The sequence below is a fragment of the Haematobia irritans genome, chromosome 3 (assembly GCF_050003625.1).
Source record: "Haematobia irritans isolate KBUSLIRL chromosome 3, ASM5000362v1, whole genome shotgun sequence".
In the NCBI taxonomy this organism is placed as follows: Eukaryota; Metazoa; Arthropoda; class Insecta; order Diptera; family Muscidae; genus Haematobia; species Haematobia irritans.
The window spans coordinates 203,085,993-203,109,937 of record NC_134399.1 but is presented as its reverse complement, the minus strand read 5'-3'; the positions used below and the strand labels follow the sequence as shown (position 1 = coordinate 203,109,937).

General features: G+C 31.1%; 1 protein-coding gene across 1 annotated transcript in view; it reads right to left on the bottom strand.

Annotated features, from left to right (window-relative positions):
* Nucleotides 1–21,353, bottom strand: part of RunxB (RUNX family transcription factor Runt related B) — a 198,173-nt gene extending 176,820 nt beyond the window's left edge. Inside the window, exons 1-2 of the mRNA XM_075302297.1 lie at nt 21,102–21,353; nt 9,778–9,994 (exon numbers count right to left, since the gene is read on the bottom strand). Coding sequence (XP_075158412.1) covers nt 9,778–9,994; nt 21,102–21,353 — 469 coding nt within the window. The remainder of the gene's footprint in view (nt 1–9,777; nt 9,995–21,101) is intronic.
* Between the last annotated feature and the right edge of the window lie 2,592 nt (nt 21,354–23,945).

Genomic DNA, 23,945 nt, shown 5'->3' with positions numbered 1-23,945 from the left:
ATATAAAGGTTTGTCCCAAATACATACATTTAAATATCACTCGATCTGGACAGAATTTGATAGACTTCTACAAAATTTATAGACTCAAAATTTAAGTCGGCTAATGCACTAGGGTGGAACACAATGTTAGTAAAAAACAAGTAAGGAAAGTCTAAAGTCGGGCGGGGCCGACTATATTATACCGTGCACCACTTTGTAGATCAAAATTTTCGATACCATATCACATCCGTCAAATGTGTTGGGTGCTATATATAAAGGTTTGTCCCAAATACATACATTTAAATATCACTCAATTTGGACAGAATTTGATAGACTTTTACAAAATCTATAGATTCAAAATTTAAGTTGGCTAATGCACTAGGGTGGAACACAATTTTAGTAACAAAAAAAATATGGGAAACATTTAAATCTGAAGCAATTTTAAGGAAACTTCGCAAAAGTTTATTTATGATTTATCGCTCGATATATATGTATTAGAAGTTTAGGAAAATTAGAGTCATTTTTACAACTTTTCGACTAAGCAGTGGCGATTTAATAAGGAAAATGTTGGTATTTTGACCATTTTTCTCGAAATCAGAAAAACATATATATGGGAGCTATATCTAAATCTGAACCGATTTTAATCAAATTCGGCACACAGGACTATACTACTAATTGTACACCTAGTGCAAAATTTCAACCAAATGAGGCCAAAAAACTGGCTTCTGGGGCCATATAAGTCCATATCTGGCGAAAGATATATATGGGAGCTATATCTAAATCTAAACCGATTTCAATAAAATTTTGCACACTTGACTATACTACTAGTTGTACTCCTAGTACAAAATTTCAACCAAATTCGGCGAAAAATCTGGCTTCTATGGCCATATAAGTCCATATCGGGCAATAGATATATATATATATATATATATATTAATATATATATATATATATATATATATATATATATATATATATATATATATATATATATATATATATATATATATATATATATATATATATATATATATATATATATATATATATATATATATATATATATATATATATATATATATATATATATATATATATATATATATATATATATATATATATATATATATATATATATTTGTCGAAATCAGAAAAACATATATATGGGAGCTATATCTAAATCTGAACCGATGTCAACCAAATTTGGCACGCATAGCTACAATGCTAATTCTACTCCCTGTGCAAAATGTCAACTAAATCGGAGTTAAAAATTGGCCTCTGTGGTCATATGAGTGTAAATCGGGCGAAAGCTATATATGGGAGCTATATCTAAATCTGAACCGATTTCAACCAAATTTGGCACGTATTGCTACAATGCTAATTCTACTCCCTGTACAAAATTTCCACTAAATCGGAGTTAAAAATTGGCCTCTGTAGTCATATGAGTGTAAATCGGGCGAAAGCTATATATGGGAGATATATCTAAATCTGAACCGATTTGGCTGATATTTTGCAAGTTTTTTCAGACACATAAAATATTCGGATGTACGGAATTTGAGGAAGATCGGTTGATATACACGCCAATTATCACCAGATCGGTGAAAAATATATATGGCAGCTATATCTAAATCTGAACCGATTTTTTCCAAAATCAATAGGGATCGTCTTTGAGCCGAACCAGTACCCTATACCAAATTTTAGGATAATCGGACTAAAATTGCGAGCTGTACTTTGCACACAAAAATACATCAACAGACAGACGGATAGACAGACAGACAGACAGACATCACTAAATCGACTCAGAATTTAATTCTAAGCCGATCCGTATACTAAAAGGTTGGTCTATGATTACTCCTTCTTGGCGTTACATACAAATGCACAAACCTATTATACCCTGTACCACAGTAGTGGTGAAGGGTATAAATATGGGAAACATTTAAATCTGAAGCAATTTTAAGGAAACTTCGCAAAACTTTATTTATGATTTATCGCTCGATATATATGTATTAGAAGTTTAGGAAAATTAGAGTCATTATTACAACTTTTCGACTAAGCAGTGGCGATTTTACAAGGAAAATTTTGGTATTTTGACCATTTTTGTCGAAATGAACCGATTCAACAAAATTGAACCGATTTCAACCAAATTTGGCACGCATAGCAACAATGCTAATTCTACTCCCTGTGCAAAATTTCAACTAAATCGGAGTTAAAAATTGACCTCTGTGGTCATAGGAGTGTAAATCGGGCGAAAGCTATATATGGGAGCTATATCTAAATCTTAACCGATTTCAATAAAATTTGGCATACTTGACAGCACTACTAATTGTGCTCTTAGTGAAAAATTTCAACCAAATTGGGCCAAAACTCTGGCTTCTAGGAACATATTAGTCCATATCGGGCGAAAGATATATATGGGAGCTATATCTAAATTTGAACCGATTTCAATCAAATTTGGCACACATGACTATACTACGAATTGTACTCCTAGTGCATAATTTCAACCAAATTGGGCCAAAACTCTGGCTTCTAGGGCCATATAAGTGCATATCGGGAGAAAGATATATATGGGAGTTATATCTAAATCTGAACCGATGTCTTCCAAAATCAATAGGGTTCTATTCTGACCCAAAAAAGGAACACGTGCCAAATTTGAAGGCGATTGGAATTATATTGCGACCTAGACTTTGATCACAAAACGTGTTCACAGACAGACGGACAGACGGGCATGGTTATATCGACTCAGGAAACCAACCTGAGCATTATTGCCAAAGACACCATATGTCTACCTCGTCTCCTTATGGGTGTTACAAACATATGCACTAACTTATTATACCCTGTTCCCCAGTGTGGCGCAGGGTATAAATATGGGAAATAAAAAGCTAGAAAATGGGTCTAAAATATGAAACACTCTACCATAGGACGGAAGTCCTCCATTTCAACAGCCGCACTGAATTTGCATCACTTCTTTAGGTGTGATCCGAATTCAATGTTTTGGATGTAAATTAAAAAATTCTGTAATATAAATAAATAATTTTTATATTTTTTAATAATTTTTAACGGATTCGCTAGTCGGAAACGTTTGAACTCAAAAATTTTCAAAAACTCACAATTTTTTCAAATTGGATTTAGCATTTTTTTCGACAAAATTTAAATGATCTGTACCATTTGAGAAAATACGTTAAAAATACGTCAATTATGACCAGATCGGTGATATCCGATTTTTTTCAAAATCAATAGCGATTGTCTTTGAGCCAAAGTAAAACTCTGTGCCAAATTTGAGGACGAACGGACTTAAACTGCGAGCTGTAATTTGCACACAAAATTACATATACAGACAGACGGACGGACAGACAGACAGACAGACGGACATCGCTAAATCGACTCAGAATTTAATTGTAAGACAATCGGTATACTAAACGATGGGTCTCAGACATTTCCTTGTTGGCGTTACATACAAATGCACAAACTTATTATACCCTGTACCACTGTAGTGGTGTAAGCAACCACAACCGTTAACGATATTTGTTAGAATTTTTGAACACTATCCATAAATAAAACTACATTTGGAAATTCAAACACAAAAGATGAAGATTTAGTGCTTGAGATAGCTATCCCTTGGATTCTTCCACGAAAATGATATAAAGAGCAAAATAACTTTTCAAAATTCCCATATAATTATCGTAATGCATATATTTCCTACTATCCATTACCATCCCATGACATCATACCAATCTATGTATAATACATCCAATTAAAAAATGACTAACTAATCCATATATATTAACAAATAAACGAGGAAATTTCAAATGATGGATAAAAGTTTTTACAAAATACCGTAAATTTGTTTTTTTTTTTTTCAGAAATCGACCAGTAACCCTAGTAATCCTTTTGTAAATGTTTAACAAAAAACAAAAGGATTGTCTACATATAATTCTGAAAAGGATACAACTCATTTTAATCCGGAAAAAAATAAAAAAACAAACTTCTAAAACTCAGATAGACCCAAGAAAAACTTCATGAAATTTGAAAAAAAGAGAAAATTCAAATAAAAAATTATATGGCACTTTAAAATGTCACAAAGAATTATAAAATTGACAGAGAATGCAACCCCTCACGATTAAACATTTAAAAAATGAAAATTGTAACACAAAATTTAGGGATGAAATAACAAATGGTCATTGAGTATTGGAGTTTTAAGTCACTATTTTGGGGTGTATTTCACAAAAAAAAAATAAGAACGAAAACCCCAACCGTAAAAAGACACTTTTAATGAGCAATTGTCAACAAAAGATGGTGATGGGTATAAGGACTTGAAAAAAAATTTAACAAATCTAAGGAAATTATTTTACTTGTCGCCCGTCTTAAGAGAAAAAAATCCCCAGTCAAGGTCTTACATTGAAATCTTCCATGACCGTAAGAAAATGATTGTTAAAATGAAAAGGAAAGAGACTGAGAGAAAAAAAAATCACTTAACAAACAGCCAATGATGCGGGGATTTAAATAAACAGTTACGCTGATTTAATTTTCGTTTACAGGGATTTTTCTTTGTCGTTGCTTCTTGGCTGGAATATATTTTTTTTTTTTTTTTGAAGATTTAACAATGACCAGATACTCCACTCCACTTTGGTAATAAATGTGATCAGGGGAGATAGTATAGATATGAAATGGAAGCTTTTTATATGTGGTACGTATGAAAATTTTCTAGAGTACCAATAGAAATACAGAAATTCACCTCACAGCATTAAGAACAACAAAGTTTAATTTAATCGCCTCAAATAGGACCTTCTTCTTAAAGCCTTCGGGAATTTTAAAGGCCACTGGGAACATTCAAAGCAGTATTGAGGACTGTTTACCCGCTATCCTACAGAAATTCTACGACCTTTTGTGACGATACAAAGAACAGCCGAAGCAAATTGGCTACGAGCCATCAGTCGGTAAGGATAGCGCCACTGAGAAAATTAGTAATATTTTATTAGGTCTGTGATTGATATTAAGAGCTTTTGCTTACCTTTTACCATGACCTGTCTTCAAGTCAAAAAACTAATCTGTGTTAAACTGAAGTACTACAGCCAGCCAATATATCAAACGACGATTCTGGTCGGCTTTACCACGGTGATTCTCCACCATGACTTTCTGTCAAAGAAGCGAAGTCGACGTTTTTAATATCCAAAGTCAACTAATCTGAGAATGCATTTTTTATATTTTTGCAAAGCGACAAAACGATTTTTGATGTTGGCCAAAAATCGATTAATCGGTTTCCAATATCATCTTTCCGACTTTTTTGTTAAAAAAGGATAATATTGGACTAAAAAGGAAATTTGATGACAGTAAACGACAACATATATATTAAAAATTAATTTAAAAGGTATGCATATATAAAGACATCTTTTACCCGCAGCACAATTAAGTTAAAAAACGAAAAGTTAATTTTAATTAATTTTGGAAAAATCGAGAACTTGAAAAGTCCACTTTTCCTATGGAATTTTGCCAAAAAAAAAACGTTCAAAAGTCCCATTTTTCACAATAAAAGTTCAGAAAAAAACGTTTTGATTCCCATTATAATCTCCAATCCGCTACCAGAAAATAATTAAATCCAACTTGAAAAAATCAACTCCGTCCAATTTGTTGGGTGCTATACACTCATAGAAACAAGTAAAGAAAGTCTAAAGTCGGGCGGGGCCGACTATATTATATCCTGCACCACTTTGTAGATCTAAATTTTCGATACCATATCACATCCGTCAAATGTGTTCGGGGCTATTCAAAAAGGTTTGTGCCAAATACATACATTTAAATATCACTCGATCTGGACAGAATTTGATAGACTTCTACAAAATCTATAGACTCAAAATGCACTAGGGTGGAACACAATGTTAGTAAAAAACAAGTAAGTAAAGTTTGATGTATATGGGAGCTACATCTAAATCTGAACCGATTTTAGCCAAATTTGGCAGATATAACGGTACCATTAAACGTACTTCTCGTGCAAAATTTGAAGCAAATCACGGCAAAACTCAGGCTTTTGATACCATATACGTGCAAATCGGGCGAAAGATATATATGGGAGCTATATCTAAATCTGAACCGATTTCAACCAAATTTGGTACTCAAACGTACTCCATGTGCAAAATTTAAACTATATCACGGCAAACCTCTGGCTTTTGAGGCCATATAAGTTCAAATCGAACGAAAGATATATGTGGGAGATATATCTAAATCTGAACCGATTTCAACCAAATTTGGTACACTTACCGATACTATTACACGTACTCCTTGTGCAAAATTTGAAATAAATCACGGCAAAACTCTGGCTTTTGAGGCCATATAAGTGCAAATCGGACGAAAGATATATATGGGAGCTATATCTAAATCTGAACCGATTTCAATCAAATTTACCAAGCATTGGTAGAATGTGAATTCTACTCTTTATGCAAACTTTCACGTAAATCGGTAGTAAACTTTGGCCTCTGTGGTCATATGAGACGAAATCGGACGAAAGATATATATGGGAGCTATATCTAAATCTGAACCGATTTCAATCAAATTTACCAAGCATTGGTAGAATGTCAATTCTACCCTTTATGTAAACTTTCACGTAAATCCGTAGTAAACTTTGGCCTCAGTGGTCATATGAGTCTAAATTGGGCGAAAGCTATATATGGGAGCTATATCTAAATCTGAACCGATTTGGCTGATATTTTGCAAGTTTTTCGAGACTCATAAAATATTCGGATGTACGGAATTTGAGGAAGATCGGTTGATATACACGCCAATTATGACCAGATCGGCGAAAAATATATATATGGCAGCTATATCTAAATCTGAACCGATTTTTTCCAAAATCAATAGGGATTGTTTTTGAGCCGAAACAGGACTCTATACCAAATTTTAGGACACTCGGACTAAAACTGCGAGCTGTACTTTGCACACAAAAATACACCAACAGACAGACAGACAGACAGACAGATAGACAGACAGACGGACATTGCTAAATCGACTCTGAATTTAATTCTAAGACGATCGGTATACTAAACGATGGGTCTCAGACTTTTCCTTCTTGGCGTTACATACAAATGCACAAACTTATTATACCCTGTACCATATGGGAAACATTTAAATCTGAAGCAATTTTAAGGAAACTTCGCAAAAATTTATTTATGATTTATCGCTCGATATATATGTATTAGAAGTTTAGGAAAATTAGAGTCATTTTTACAACAACCATGAATCAAATATAGTTTCCTTCGAAAAATCCAGGGGGTACTTAATTTGAAAAAAAAAATTTCGTTTTTATTTTTATATATAGACTAGCGTAACCCGGCCCGCTTCGCTGCGCCTTCCGAAGCATATTTGGAGGAATATTTTGCGTTAATTTAGTCAACTATATCCTTCGTGCTGAAAACAAATTCGAAAAGATTTGAATTCTTTTAAACAAATCGGACTACTTGATTTTTCGTTTATAGGTACAAATACGGCGGGAGAGGGTGTACCTTCTTCTATATTTCTTGTGAATTTTAAGTGTGGTTTGTCAAGGAAAGGTATCCTTCTCCTCAACATATCTGAAAATTAAGCACTATATTATAATAACATACAAAGAATTACTGTTTCCCATCCAATAAATCGGAAAAAGTAAAAATAGTACAAAATTTTACCACATTAACATTTGCTAAAATGTTGGAAAATGATGCACCCTCTACGTTGGCTGCCAATTTCATGTAAATTTAAGTTCTATACTAAAAAGAAGTCTGGCAGAAGCCTGTGCAAAAATCATAAAATTATGTACCGAGTTCCCATTTACGGACAACCCTCTACTTTCAATTTAATAAAAAAACGGACAAAAGGGAACCCTCCCCCCACCTTCGCTCCACTCCGACCTGATATCGGACTATCACGTACCCTATATTAATTTCACAACTACTCAATGGTCCCTATAAATTCTATCGAAGTAAATCGACAAAGTTTATTTCAATTTTCCCCTTCTCCAACCAGATATCGAAAAATCATATACATATCGTGTATAAATTTAATCACCTCCTCCCACGTTCCCTGTAAATTTCAAATAGATCGGTGATGTTTAAATTTTGCTCTATTGTTTTAAAGGGACGTCACTTTCCCCGATACAATATCGACAAACACCGTAGTGAATAGCACCACTAACCTTCCTTGAAAATTCTTGAAACTTTCCATCAAGTGTGGGGCAAGGAAGGTTGCCTCTTAAGAATTGTTGTTTTTTTGCAGTTTTAGAGGAGGACCTCCTCCCCGACTAAATATCGAAAAGTGATGTAGCGTATCTTTTGTAAACGTCCCAGAAAATGTCAAGCAAATTATAAGCCTAAAAGGGCGGCCTCTCTTCCGTCCAAATATCACAAAATCAGGTATCAACTATTAATATCGTAACCTCTCCCCAGTCCTCTGTAAATTTCAAGTAACTCGGTAAAAGTTTAATTGTTTCTCTGTATGTACTTAAGAGAAGCGGATGTCTCCCTATGCCCTTTTATTTTTATTAAAAAATCGAGAACCTGATATAAATTTCATAACCCATTTTTTCCGTAAAATTTCAGTCGGGGGAGTTTAGTTTTGTTTGTACTTTCAAACAAAAAAATTCGGGCAAAGGGGTGGTCCACCTTCCCGACCCCCTCCCCTACCAAATAATGTAGCGGATTTTTGTCTAGATGCCAACCCCAACATTCAATGAAAATTTCAAGCAAATCGCATAATTTTGTTCCAAGTTTCAAAAAGTAGGGCAAGGGGGAGGTCCCCCTCCCCATCCACATATGAAATCATCGGGTACCCCATATTAATTCCATAACCTCACCATATGTTCTCTGTAAATCTCAGATAATTTAGAGAATTTTAGTTTTTTCACTGTACTTAAAAAAAAGTCGAACAAAGGGGAGGCCCCCTCCCCAACCAAATATCGAAATAAAAAGTAGCGGATCTTTGTCTAGATGCCAACCCCAATCTTCAATGAAAATTTCAAGCAAATCGGTCAACTTTGGTCCAATTTTCAAAAAGTCCGACGAAGGGGAGGTCCCCCTCCGCGACCAGGTGTCAAAAAATGAGGTACCCTATATTCACCACATGAACGCTCCCTACGATCTCTGACAGTTTCAAGTAAATCGGTTCAGCCGTTTCGGAGCCAACTCGGAACATACAAACAAACAAACAAACAAACAAATAAACAAACATAGATTGAATTTTATATATATAGATATAACGAAATTGTCATGTATTAAAATAAAGTCAATTCAGCTATAAAATATTCGTTTACTATTTTTTGAGAGCGAATGTTTTATCTATAGAGAACATTCTATAAAACAAAAATGACCTATTTAGCGAACCAACCTTAAAAGAAAAATATTCAAAACCAACTTTATAAAAACTTCTCCGTAACGTCTACCAAGGTTTCAAATCTCATTCCCAATTCTACATTTGCTTCATTAAAATTTCAATTTATCTCCTGCTCCCATTTAAAATCTCCACTACACCAATAATAAATGATAGCAACAAAAGTGACAATTTTCCGTTTCCTCAATTTAATTGGCAGCAAATCATGCCACAATCATTGGGTCGTACAAAGACTAACATCTTTTCACCAACTTGTTAACAAAGACGACAACATTGTCTCGGCCCATGGTCTGGATAGCGGATATCTTCCACTGTCAGTGTTTTCATAAGTTTTGATTTTTTTTTTTGCCATTTCTAATGCTACTGTGTGTTTTTCTTTTGATTTTTGGATCTCATTTTTCTGTTTGTCATTGTGTGTATGGTACTTCCCCATTTATATGGTTCACTTACCTCTCCCACTACGGCCAACGAAACGCAAATCATTAAATTTGGCCACTTGATTTTTCATCACTGCCGTACAGTTACGCAATTCACCACAAAAGTTCTCATCATTGCCGGCACGTATTGTCACAATTGTGCCATCCATTACTTCGCCTAAGGCGAGCACTTTAAAGGCAATTGGCAGTGTTTTATTGGAACGCCAGTGTGTGGGTAAAGTGGTGCAGACCTAAAATAAAAGAAATATTTTTAGAAAAATAAATAAATAAAAATGGAAGATTAATGCAAGTTGTACTATAATACTTAAAAATAAGGTTGTTTATCTCCAAATATACTCAGACCATAGGGCGTATACTTGTGGGGAAAATATTTTTTATACATCATACGCAACCCCGGACATAGAGTGTGATCAAATGAATGGATCACTTGAAACATTCATGTCGTTTACATTCAAAGGTGAGTTTGTTTTTCCATGTAAATGTTTAACTTCTAGCCGGGAATGGGGTGCCGAATTACCTTTTTAAAAAATTAGTAAATTTCTGTAAAGATCTAGGGGATCATAGATGGTGATCATATGGCAATAATCCGTTCCGTTCCAGTACCCTAGAAATTTTAATAATTATCTCAATTTTTTACTGGAATTCGAAGTCGTTTACCCCAAAGAGCCAACCTAAGTGAGCCAGAGAGAGATCAAATTTGACATTTGAGAAGCAGAGAAGTAAAGTTTTTGCTGGAGATTTTTACCCCACTAAAAACTTCCAAGGGTTAACACTAAATTACCAGCTGCTTTTTGTTTGGTTTTAATTGGTTTATAATAAATTGTTACTGAAATACGTTCGCGTATATTTCTGCTAGGTTTAATAAAAAGAGTAAAATCCCCTTTTACTCTCTTGTAAGTTTTTACAGGCAAGGTACGCTAACCGACCTAATAATTGGGTACTAAATTTTATCATATTTAGAATACATATTAGAGGTGTGCACGTGACACGAAATTTTCGTGACTCACGAAAATTTTCGTGACTCACGCGTGAGCCGTGAGTCACGATGGAGTCAATCTCGTGAGCGTGAGTGAGCGTGATCAAGCTGAAAATTTTCGTGCGTGAGCGTGAGTCACGAAAAAAAATTATTCGTGAATGTGCGTGAGTAAAAATGTTTGATAATTACACTCACGAAAACAAAATCACGCTCACGATTTGAATCACGATAACTACTTTAATCACGCTCACGATTTAAATCACGCTCACGATTTTAATCACGCTCACGATTTGAATCACGCTCACGAATTGTATCACGCTCACGAGTTGAATCACGCTCACGAGTTGAATCACGATCTCGATTTGAATCACGATCACGATGTCAATCGCACTCACGATATCAGTCACGACCACGATTTTAATCACGCTCACGACATTGGTCACGCTCACGACTTTGGTCACACTAAACCTTCCAATGTATGGATTGTGTAATAGTTTTTTTTTTTCATTTAAAATTAATTGATTAAAAAAGTAATGTTGAAGCGCTGGTTTTCGGTGCAAAAACCGAGTATAGTGCCGTTCCTTAAACAATAAAACCTTTTATAAAATATTGCTTTGTTTTTTTTTTTTTTTTTTTTTTCTAACGAAAATGAGAAATATTGTCGAAAAAGTGTACCATAAAAAATTGGTAGATTAAATAAAATTCGAATTAACGAGTAAAGTAGAAAGTCGGGCCGGGCCGACTACATCATACCCCAAATCACCCCTACTGAATTAGTGAACATTGTTTGTAGGGTATCAATGATATAGGTTTGGGGAAAACCACATTTCCAGATTTAATAACATTACTGGGTACATGGGAGTTTTATCATAATCTGAACAGAAATGTCTGATATTAACACGCAGAGAAGGAATATGATCACCTCAAACATGTTTCAAGAGCAAAATGTTATTTTTGTATGGTGACCATGTAACATGTTTATCACTAAAATGTTATTTTCCCGTCAAATATAACCTGCTTGCCGAAATCAGATACATGATTTCCGAGAAAATAACATGGTTGCGAAAACCATGTTTCATGGTCACCACCCAAAAATAACATTTTGCTCTTAAAACATGTTTGAGGTGATCATATTCCTTCTCTGGGTGAACATAGGAGTATAGTTGATTCTGAACCTACAGAGTTATTTAGTATGCTACTAATATTGAGTCCTTTATTAAAAAAACTGGAAATCGCTCAATTAGTGTGGGTAATAAATTCAAATTTCTGAAAATAGGGTAATAGATTTATGTAATAGCTACATACAAGTCTCAATACGATCGGCTAATACATGTTTATTTGAAATTTGAGCAACATAGGTTAATAAATAAGAGTATTATGGTCAAATTTGGGAAAATCGATCGACGCATTTATATGGGAGCTATATCCATATATTGGTTGATACCACAGAGGGTTGCCTTGTGCTAAATTAGAGTAAGATCGGGTATTAGATAAGGCTACTATGGTTAGAAATAAAGTTACAAGGGGTACATTTTTCAAAAACGGGCGAAAAATATATATAAGAGCTATATCGAAATATGACCCGATTTGGGTTATATTTTGCAGGTTTTGTTGATGTTACAGGAGATTACCTTGTGCTAACTTTGAGTAAGATCGGTTAATAAATGAGGCCACAATGGTCAACAATAAGGTTATAAGGGGCATTTTGAAAATTGGGCGCTACATATATATGGCAGCTATATCCAAATCTGCACCGATTTGGATGATATTTTGCACATAGAGTCAGTGGATCACATTGTGACAAATTTGACGCCGATCGGTTAGTAAATGAGCGCAATCTGACCCCATTTATCGAAATCGGGCGATACATATATGTATATGGGAGCTATATCTAAATTCAATAGCGTTCGTCCTTGTGCCAATAAAGAGCCACATACCAAATTTAATCAAAATCGGTTAATAATTGCGACCGGAATCCTGCGAACAACAAATACATGGACGGACGGACACCAAGGGCTAGATCAACTCAGGAGGTGATTCTGAGTCGAACGGTATATATGTATTTTAATTTCCATTAAGTTAGCATAGAAAAATATTTTAATTCATTCGTACTAAGAAGTATTCAACCTTTCAATTAAGCCAACTGCCTAAACATTTGAGAATAACAATTCGAAAATTACCAAGAAGTATTTATTTTTGTCATTACAAATAAGTCATTATAACTCACCGCAATGTAATGCAACGTGTAATGACAGATTTACTCCTGGTAATGCCAATTCTAATGAGATGTGGTTGCCTAGTTTTTGCTGGGTATATATATTATTTATCGTCAAATTAGCATTTCTACAGTCGTGAATGTGCGTAAATTCTTCACAAAATTTTTCGTGCATTTGTAACAATTCTGTGTCGCGAGTGTGAGCGTCAAGAACAATTTTCGTGCGTGAGTTTTGGAAAATAAATTCCTTCGTGAGTGTGCGTGAGCGTCTTGAAATTTTTTCGTGCGTGAGCAAAAAAATTCTTTCGTGAGTGTGCGTGAGCGTGATTTTTTAAAATAAATCCATTCGTGAGTGTGCGTGAGTGTGAGCGGCTCGAATATTTTTCGTGCGTGAGCGTGCGTGAGCAAAAATTTTCTTTCGTGAGTGTGCGTGAGCGTGAATGCCTCGATTTTTTTTCGTGCGTGAGTGTGCGTGAGTAGAATTTTTCTATCGTGAGTGTGCGTGAGCGTGATTTTTTAAAATAAATTCATTCGTGAGTGTTCGTGAGCGTGAGCGGTTCGAAAATTTTTCGTGCGTGAGTGTGCGTGAGTAAGATTTTCCGTCGTGAGTGTGCGTGAGCGTGAGTAAAATATTACTCACGTGCACACCTCTAATACATATACGATGTTATTTCTTATAGAAATAAAATTTTCTACAAAAATAAAATTTTGACAAAATTTTCTATAGAAAAAAATTTACGAAACTTTGCTATAGAAATAATAATTTGACAAAATTTCTAGAGAGCTAATATTTTAACAAAATTTTCTATAGAAATAAAATGTTGATAAAATTGTCTATAGAAAAAAAATTTGACAAAATTTTCTATAGAAATAAAGTTTTTTTTTTGAGATTTTTTTAAATTTAATTTGAAGAAAATTTGAAGAAAATATTCTATAGAAATAAAATTATAGAAATAAAACTTTGTATGCCAATATAATTTTGAGAAAAATTTCTATAGAAATAAAATATTAATTATATTTGTTTAATTCGGCACGATATGACCTTAATGTCATAAAAACAGATGTTGTTGTTTTGTTGAGTTGTTTTTTCTTGAAAAATATCCTCCAATATTTCGAAACACCTTCGATGTTCGTCTTCTTTATTTAGAAGTAAAGAACCATGAACTGATTCGTAAACAAATAAATTTACAACTGTAAATTTAACAAAAAACAACAACATCTGTTTTTATAACATGACTTTAAGCCGAACTAAACAAATATAATTAACAATTTAAAGGTCAACTATGAAACAACAACGAAATAAAATTTTCTATACTAATAAAATTTTAACAAAATTTTCTATAGAAATAATGTTTTAACAACATCTTCTATAGAAATATAATTTTACCAAAATTTTCTGTAGAAATAAAATCATGACAAAATTTTGTATAGAAATAAAAATAAATAAAATTTTGACAAAATTTTCTATAGAAATAAAGTTTTGGCAACATTTTCTATAGGAATAAAATTTTGACAACATTTTCCATAGAAATAAAATTTTGACAAAATTTTCTATAGAGATAAAATTATGATAAAATTGTCTATAGAAGTAAAATTGTGAGAAAATTTTCTATAAAATTAAAATTTTGCCAACATTTTCTATAAAAATAAAATGTTGACAAAATTTTCTATAGAAATAAAGATTTAAGAAAATTTTCTATAGAAATAAAAATAAATAAAATTTTTACAAAATTCCAATAGAAATAAAATTTTTACAAAATTTTCTATAGAAATAAAATTATTACAAAATTTTCTATAGAAATAAAATTTTTACAAAACTTTCTATAGTAATAAAATTTTAACAAAATTTTCTATAGAAATAAAGTTTTGACAAAATTTTCTATAGAAATAAAATTTTGACAAAATTTTCTATAGAAATAAAATTTTGACAAAATTTTCTATAGAAATAAAATTTTGACACAATTGTCTATAGAAATAAAATTTTGACAAAATTTTCTATAGACATAAAATTATGACAAAATTGTCTATAGAAGTAAAAATGTGAGAAAATTTTCTATAAAAATACAATTTTGCCAAAATTTTCTATAAAAATAAAATGTTAACAAAATTTTCTATAAAAATAAAGATTTAAGAAAATTTTCTATAGAAAAAAAAATCATGACAACATTTTCTATAGGAATACATATAAAAAAAATTTTTACAAAATTTTCTATAGAAATAGAATTATTACAAAAGTTTCTATAGAAATAAAATTTTTACAAAATTTGCTATAGTAATAAAATTTTAACAAAATTTTCTATAGCAATAAATTTTTAACAAAATTTTCTATAGAAATAAAATTTTGACAAAATTTTTCTTTAGAAATAAAATTTTGCCAAAATTTTCTATAAAAATAAAATGTTGACAAAATTTTCTATTTTTTTGACAAAATTCCAATAGAAATAGAATTTTTACAAAATTTTCTATAGAAATAAAATTATAACAAATTTTCTATAGAAATAAAATTTTTACAAAACTTTCTATAGTAATAAAATTTTAACAAAATTTTCTACAAAAAATAAAGTTTTGACAAAATTTTCTATAGAAATAAAATTTTGAAAAAATTTCCTATAGAAATAAAATTTTGACAAAATTTTCTTTAGAAATAAAATTTTGACAAAATTTTCTATAGAAAATAAATTTTGACAATATTTTCTATAGAGATAAAATTATGACAAAATTGTCTAAAGAAGGAAATATGTGGGAACATTTTCTATAAAAATAAGATTTTGCCAAAATTTTCTATAAAAATAAAATGTTGACAAAATTTTCTATAGAAATAAAGTTTTAAGAAAATTTTCTATAGGAATATAATTTTGACAAAATTTTCTATAGAAATAAAATCATGACAAAACTTTCTATAGAAATAAAAATAAATAAAAATTGACAAAATTTTCTTTAGAAATAAAATTTTTACAAAATTTTCTATAGAAAAAAATTTTTAACAAAAAATTCTATAGAAATAGAATTTTAACAAAATTTTATGTAGAAATAAAATCATGAGAAAATTTTGTATAGAAATAAATTTTTGACAAAATTTTCTATAGAAATAAAATTTTTAAAGAAATTCCTATAGAAATACAATTTTAACAAAATTTTCTATAGAAATAGAATTTTGACAAAATTTTCTATAGAAATAAAATTTTAACAAAATTTCCTATAGAAATATAATTTCGACAAAATTTTCTATAAAATATGGTTAGCGTGCTCGCCTTGCATACACAAGGTCGTGGGTTCGATTCCTGCTTCCACCGAACACCAAAAAATTTTTCAGCGGTGGATTATCCCACCTCAGTAATGCTGGTGACATTTCTGAGGGTTTCAAAACTTCTCTAAGTGGTTTCACTGCAATGTGGAACGCCCTTTGGACTCGGCTATAAAAAGGAGGTCCCTTGTCATTGAGCTTAACATAGAATCGGGCAGCACTCAGTGATAAGAGGGAAGTTCACCAATGTGGTATCACAATGGACTGAATAGTCTAAGAGAGCCTGATACATCGGGCTGCCACCTAACCTAACCTAACCTAGCCTTCTATAGAAATAAAATCTTGACAAAATGTTCTATAGAAATAAAAATATATAAAATTTTGACAAAATTTTCTATAGAAATAAAATTTTTACAAAAATTACTATAGAAATAAAATTTTAACAAAATTTTCTATAGAAATAAAATCATGACAAAATTTTGTATAGAAATAAAAATAAATAAATTTTTGACACAATTTTTTATAAAAATACAATTTTTAAAAGAATTTCTATAGAAATAAAATTTTAACAAAATTTTCTATAGAAATAGAATTTTGACAAAATTTTCTATATAAGTAAAATTGTGAGAAAATTTTCTATAAAAATAAAATTTTGCCAAAATTTTCTATAAAAATAAAATGTTGACAAAATTTTCTGTAGAAATAAATGTTAGCAAAATTTTCTATAGAAATACAATTTTGACAAAATTTTCTATCAAAATAAAATCATGACAACATTTTCTATAGAAATAAAAATATATAAAATTTTGACAACATTTTCTATAGAAATAAAATTTTGACAAAATGTTTCGTTAGAATTAAAACTTTGACAAAATTTTCTATAGAAATAAAATTTTGACAAAACTTTCTATAGAGAGAAAATTTTGACAAATTTTTATAGAAATAAAATTTTGACAAAATTTTTTATAGAAATAAAATTTTGACAAAATTTTCTATAGAAATAAAATTTTGATAATACTTTCTATAGAAGTAAAAATGTGAGAAAATTTTCTATAAAAATAAAATGTTAACAAAAAATTCTATAGAAATAAAATCATGACAAAATTTTCTATAGAAATAAAATTTTGACAATATTTTCTATAGGAGTAAAATTGTGAGAAAATTTTCTATAAAATTAAAATTTTGCCAAAATTTTCTATAAAAATAAAATGTTGACAAAATTTTCTATAGAAATAAAGATTTAAGAAAATTTTCTATAGAAATAAAAACAAATAAAATTTTGACAAAATTCCAATAGAAATAGAATTTTTATAAAATTTTCTATAGAAATAAAATTATAACAAATTTTCTATAGAAATAAAATTTTTACAAAACTTTCTATAGTAATAAAATTTTAATAAAATTTTCTATAGAAATAAAATTTTGACAAAATTGTCTATAGAAATAAAATTTTGACAAAATTTTCTATAGAAATAAAATTTTGACAAAATTTTCTATAGAAATAAAGTTTTAAGAAAATTTTCTATAGGAATATAATTTTGACAAAATTTTCTATAGAAATAAAATTTTTACAAAATTTTCTATAGGAATAAAATTTTGACAAAATTTTCTATAGAAAAGAAGTTTTGACAATATTTTCTATAGGAAAGAAATTATGACAAAATTGTCTATAGAAGGAAAAATGTGGGAAATTTTTCTATAAAAATAAAATTTTGCCAAAATTTTCTATAAAAATAAAATGTTGACAAAATTTTCTATAGGAATATAATTTTGACAAAATTTTCTATAGAAATAAAATCATGACAAAATTTTCTATAGAAATAAAAATAAATAAAATTTCGACAAAATTTCAGTAGAAATAATATTTGACAAAATTTTCTTTAGAAATAAAATTTTTACAAAATTTTCTATAGAAATAAAATTTTTACAAATGTTTCTATAGAAATAAAATTTTTAACAAAAATTTTTATAGAAATAGAATTTTAACAAAATTTTCTGTAGAAATAAAATCATGACAAAATTTTGTATAGAAATAAAAATAAATAAAATTTGACAAAATTTTCTATAGAAATAAAATTTTTAAAAAAATTTCTATAGAAATAAAATTTTAACAAAATTTCTATAGAAATAAAATTTTAACAAAATTTTCTATAGAAATAAAATTTTGACAAAATTTTCTATAGAAATAAAATTTTAACAAAATTTCCTATAGAAATATAATTTTTACAAAATTTTCCATAGAAATATGGTTAGATTGCTCGCCTTGCATACACAAGGTCGTGGGTTCGATTTCGATTGATAGAAAAAAAATATATAAAATTTTGACGAAATTTTCTATAGAAATAAAATTTTTACAAAAATTTCTATAGAAATAGAACTTTGACAAAATTTTCTATAGAAACAAAATTTTTTAAAAATATCTATAGAAATAAAATATTAACATTTTATAAATTTTTCTCTAGAAATTAAATTTGGACAAATTTTTATTTCTATAAAAAGAAATAACATTTTGCTAAAATTTTCTATATAAAAACCTTTCGGCAAAATTCTGACAAAATTTTCGATACAACATTTTCAATAAAAATAAAGTTTTGCAAAATAAGATTTTTCTTTTAGTTTATTGGTAATAAAATGTTCTCCAAATTTTGGTAGCTTGTTTTTGACTCGAGTGACAACGGTGGTCAAAACACCGCAGAGCCCCTTAGTTTAGCGTGTGATTATCGGAAATTTGGAAACTAAACTGATTCTAAAATTTGATGTTATTTCCGAAATTTTTCCTTTGGACAAAAAAAAATAAATAATAATTGTGATAGTACATGGGGACTAGGGCAAATTTTTTGGCATAGTACCACGAGATGCGCCATGATGTTTTATTAATGAACAGCATTATCTTGCATCATTTTAAGAAAAAAACTTCACCCACCAAACGCATTTTCTAAATCAATAAAAAAGATTAAAATTTAAGTAATTTTATTTCATATCACTTTTCTTATAAAACATATTGAAATGCAATGAATCACGAAGCAAAATTATTAACAATAAAGGTGGCTATATTCGAAAATGCGTCGAAGAAGCTAAAATTTCCATTAAAACTAAAATAAAGTTTGACAGAATTGTTTTTTGTTTTCATATTCATATTCCAAACTTCATCGCTGTTGGTGGATGAACTTTTTTGACGCTAGCGAAAAAGTAAAAACGTATTTCTTCATAGTTTTTAATGGCCTATTGGGCTATAGTATGCCAATTGTGAAATTCGCAAAAATTGTTAAAAAGTTATAGCCCTAATGGGGAAGGTATTAATAACAAAGGTTTTCGACCTAGTTACAAAAATATAAAAATAAATAAAAAACAAGTAAGTAAAGTCTAAAGTCGGGCGGGGCCGACTATATTATACCCTTCACCCCTATGTGGGCCAACATTTGTGTTACCATCTCAAGTACTTCACATTTGCTGGAAGCTATATAAAGGAGACAATTTTTTTACTTCTACAAAATCTCTAGAATTAAAATTTAAATCGGCTAACGCTATCTAGTTAATTGGAGGAAACTTCCATTGAAAATGTAAGTGTAACAGTCTACCATATTTCCCAACTCTGGTGTACGTATATATGGGAGCTATATATAATCTGAACCGATTTTGACTAAATTTGACATGTACAGTTAGAATAATAATTCTGCTATCTATGCGAAATTTCACGTAAATGGGACTATAACTTTGGCCCCCCTGGTCATATGAGTGCAAATCGGACGGAAGATATATATGGGATCCATATCTAAATCTGAACCGATTTCAACCAAATTTGGCACAATTACCGATACTACTAAACGTACTCCTAGTGCGAAATTTGAAGGAAATCACGACAAAACCCTGGACTTTGAGACCATATAAGTTCAAATCGGACGAAAGATATATATGGGAGCTATATCTAAATCTGAATCGATTTTGACCATATTTGGCACATACAATAGTATCGTTAAAAGTACCGCTTGTGCAAAATTTGAAGTAAGTCAGGGTAAAACTCTGGCTTTTGAGACCATATAAGTCCAAATCGGGCGAAAGATATATATGAGAGCTATATCTAAATCTGAACCGATTTTAACAAAATTTGACACACTTAACTACTATCAAATGCACCCCTTGTGCAAAATTTGAAGCAAATCACGGCAAAACTCTGGATTTTGTGGCCATATAAGTTCACATCGGACGAAAGATATATATGAAAGCTATATCTAAATTTGAACCGATTACAATCAAATTTACCAAGCATTGGTGGAATGTCAATTCTACACTCTGTTCAAAATTTCACGAAGATCGGTAGTAAACTTTGGCCTCTGTGGTCATACGAGTCTAAATCGGACGAAAGATATATATGGTAGCTATATCTAAATCTGAACCGATTTGGCTGATATTTTGCAAGATTTTCGAAATGCATAAAATATTTGGATGAACGGTATTTCAAGAAAATCGGTTGATAAACACGCTAACTATGACCAAATCGGAGATAAATATATATGGCAGCTATATCTAAATCTGAACCGATTTTTTCCAAAACCAATAGCGATTGTCTCTGTCCCAAGAAACGACCATGTGCCAAAATTGAGGACGGTCGGACTTAAATTGCGAGCTGTACTTTGTGCACAAAATTACATATACAGACAGACGGACGGACAGACAGACAGACATCGCTAAATCGACTCAGAATTTAATTCTAAGCCGATCGGTATACTAAAAAATGGGTCTATGACTATTATTTCTTGGCGTTACATACAAATGCACTAACTTATTATACCCTGTACCACAGTAGTGGTGAAGGGTATAAATATAGCTCTTTACTTTATTAAAATAAAGTTGATTGTTTATGGACTTATTAGCTGATTAAAAAATTTTCTTCATTCGACTTACTATATGTGGTGAACCAGTTTTTACCAGTTCCCCAGGATGTTCAGCGAGGAGAACATCAACTGTTCTTTCGATGAGATTTTCAGGTGTTAGGTAAGGGCTTGTATCCACAGGTTTTTTCGTGGTGGAACCATTGTTGTTATTTGTGGTATTGGAGTTATTATTGTTATTTTCATTATTGGAGGCACTACGACTGCCCTTTTTCGAAGAATTTGTGGAGGTGGTTGTTGAACTCACTTCACTGGTAATGTGCATTTTTGCCAGATAATTTTATAAAACAAGACTTTAATTTTTTTCACAAACACACACTCTTTATCTAGTTTAGAGGTTCACATAGACTTTTGTTTAAAATGAAGCACCATAACTTTCACTGAGAAAGAAAAATGTAAAAAAAGTGTAATTTTTTAAGGAAAAGGAACAAAACAAAAAAATACAAATTGAGAACACAAAACAGGGGAGATTTGTATACAAAAAAGGGGGACCCCTTCTTCCTAGGTGGTTATTATTGTACTCGTACACAACGAAAGGCTTTGATGATGTACTGTTATTTTTGTAATAGACCTGTTGCATATCACATAGTCCCCAAAGGAAACGGATATTGTTAAGAGACTAACTTTGTTATCCACTTTGTTGTTATGTGAGTATATGTAGCATAGCGGAAATTGAGCATTTATCACGTTCCAAGTTTTTTTTTTTTCTTATTTTATCAATGAAGGGTTATTAGTAGCCTCTGGAGATTTGGTATGTCTTGAGAATTTATTAAACTTTGTTGTATTTTTGATAAGATGTAAGATGATGTGAATTTAAATTATTTGGTTTTCACTGTATAAAATATTCCTTTTAATATTTTTGTTTCTTTTTTTTTAACTGAATGAAAAACGTCCTTTCGATTCAACGTTTGACTTACGTTTGACTCATTGCTTATTAAAATTTTTAATTGTTTGTTAATCGAAGTTGCAAAAAAAAACAAACGTTTCCCCATATAAGGAAGAAACACAAACTTTCCCGCATTTACATTCAATTTTTGTACCAGTTATTTTTTATTTTTTTATTGATTATTTTTTTTTTTTTTTTTTCATTCAAAACGTAACTATATACCATATCGCAACACAATCACATGTTAACCTCGTCGTTTAATTTAAAAAAAAAAACGAAACAGAGATATCACATCTGTTTCCCGTTTGATACACCAAAAATATCCTGTTAACGTCATGTGGTGTATTGGTGTATCATTATTTCAGAACATTTGTTGATGCCCTGCAATATCCTTTTTTTCATGCCATTGGTATTGCTGGCTTTTTGCACTTCAATTCATTTGGTGTTCATTAAATTTTTTTCGCATATTGTCTATTTTTTTATATCGACAATTTCCGTTTTTTTTACTTTTTTGTTATGTAAAATTTGAAATAAATTTTGTATGAGGTATACAGGTTATTATGGGGGCCACTTTATTACCTATAGGTAATAAAGTGGCCTTAAGGTAAGGACGTATGACCTTAACGACCATTTTCATGTAGCTCCGCTAGGCTTTAACTGCCAGTTAACAGAAAGAAAAATTAAAATATCTTTTCTCCGGTTAACATACACAAGGTCGTGGGTTCGATTCCTGCTTCGACCGAACACCAAAAAGTTTTTCAGCTGTGGATTATCCCACCTCAGTAATGCTGGTGACATTTCTGAGGGATTCGAAGCTTCTCTAAGTGGTTTCACAGCAATGTGGAACGCCGTTCGGACTCGGCTATAAAAAGGAGGTCCCTCGTCATTGAGCTTAACATGGAAACGGGCAGCACTCAGTGATAAGAGAGAAGTTCACCAATGTGGTATCACAATGGACTGAATAGTCTAAGTGAGCCCGATACATCGGGCTGCCACCTAACCTAGCCTATAGGGGCTATAACAAAACATAGACCAATTCTCACCACCTCTTAAACGTCCGCAAATACCTCTAGAATTCAAATTTCAGACAAACTGGGTAAAAACTACGAATTCTAGAAGCCCAAGAAGTAAAATCGGGAGATCAGTCTATACAGGGGCAATACCAAAACATGGACCGATACGGACGATTTGCGACACACCTCTTTATGGTCCTCAAATACCTCTAGATTTCTAATTTCCGGCAAATTGGATAAAAACTACGGATTCTAGAAGCCCCAGAAATAAAGTCGGGATATAGGTCTATATGGGGGCTATACCAAAACATGGACCGATAGGCACCATTTGCACCTATTTGTGATCTCAAAATACCTCTAGATTTTCAATTTCAGGCAAATCGGCTAGAAAATATAGTCTCTAGACGCCCAAGAAGTAAAATCGGGAGATCGGTCTATATGGGGGTTATACCAAAAAAATGGACCGATAGGCACCATTTTCGGCACACCTTTTTATGGTCCTCAAGTACCTCTAGATTTTCAATTTCAGGCAAATTGGATAAAAACTACGGGTTTTATAAGCCCAAGACCCCAAATCGGGAAGTCGGTTTATATGGGGACTATATCAAAACTTGGACCGATATAGCCCATCTTCGAACTTGACCTGCCTGCAAACAAAAGACGAATCTCAATTTCGGCACACTTATTTGTGGTCCCAAAATACCTCTAGATTTCCAATTTCAGGCAAATCGCGTAATAAATACAGTTTATAGAAGCCCAAGAATAAAAATCAGGAGATCGGTCTATATAGGGGATATACCAAAACATGGACCAATACGGACCATTTTCGACACACCACTTTATGGTCTTAAAATACCTGTAGATTTTCAATTTCAGGCAAATCGGATAGAAAATACAGTTTCTAGACGCCCAAGAAGCTAAATCAGGAGATCGGTCTATATGGGGGTTATACCAAAAC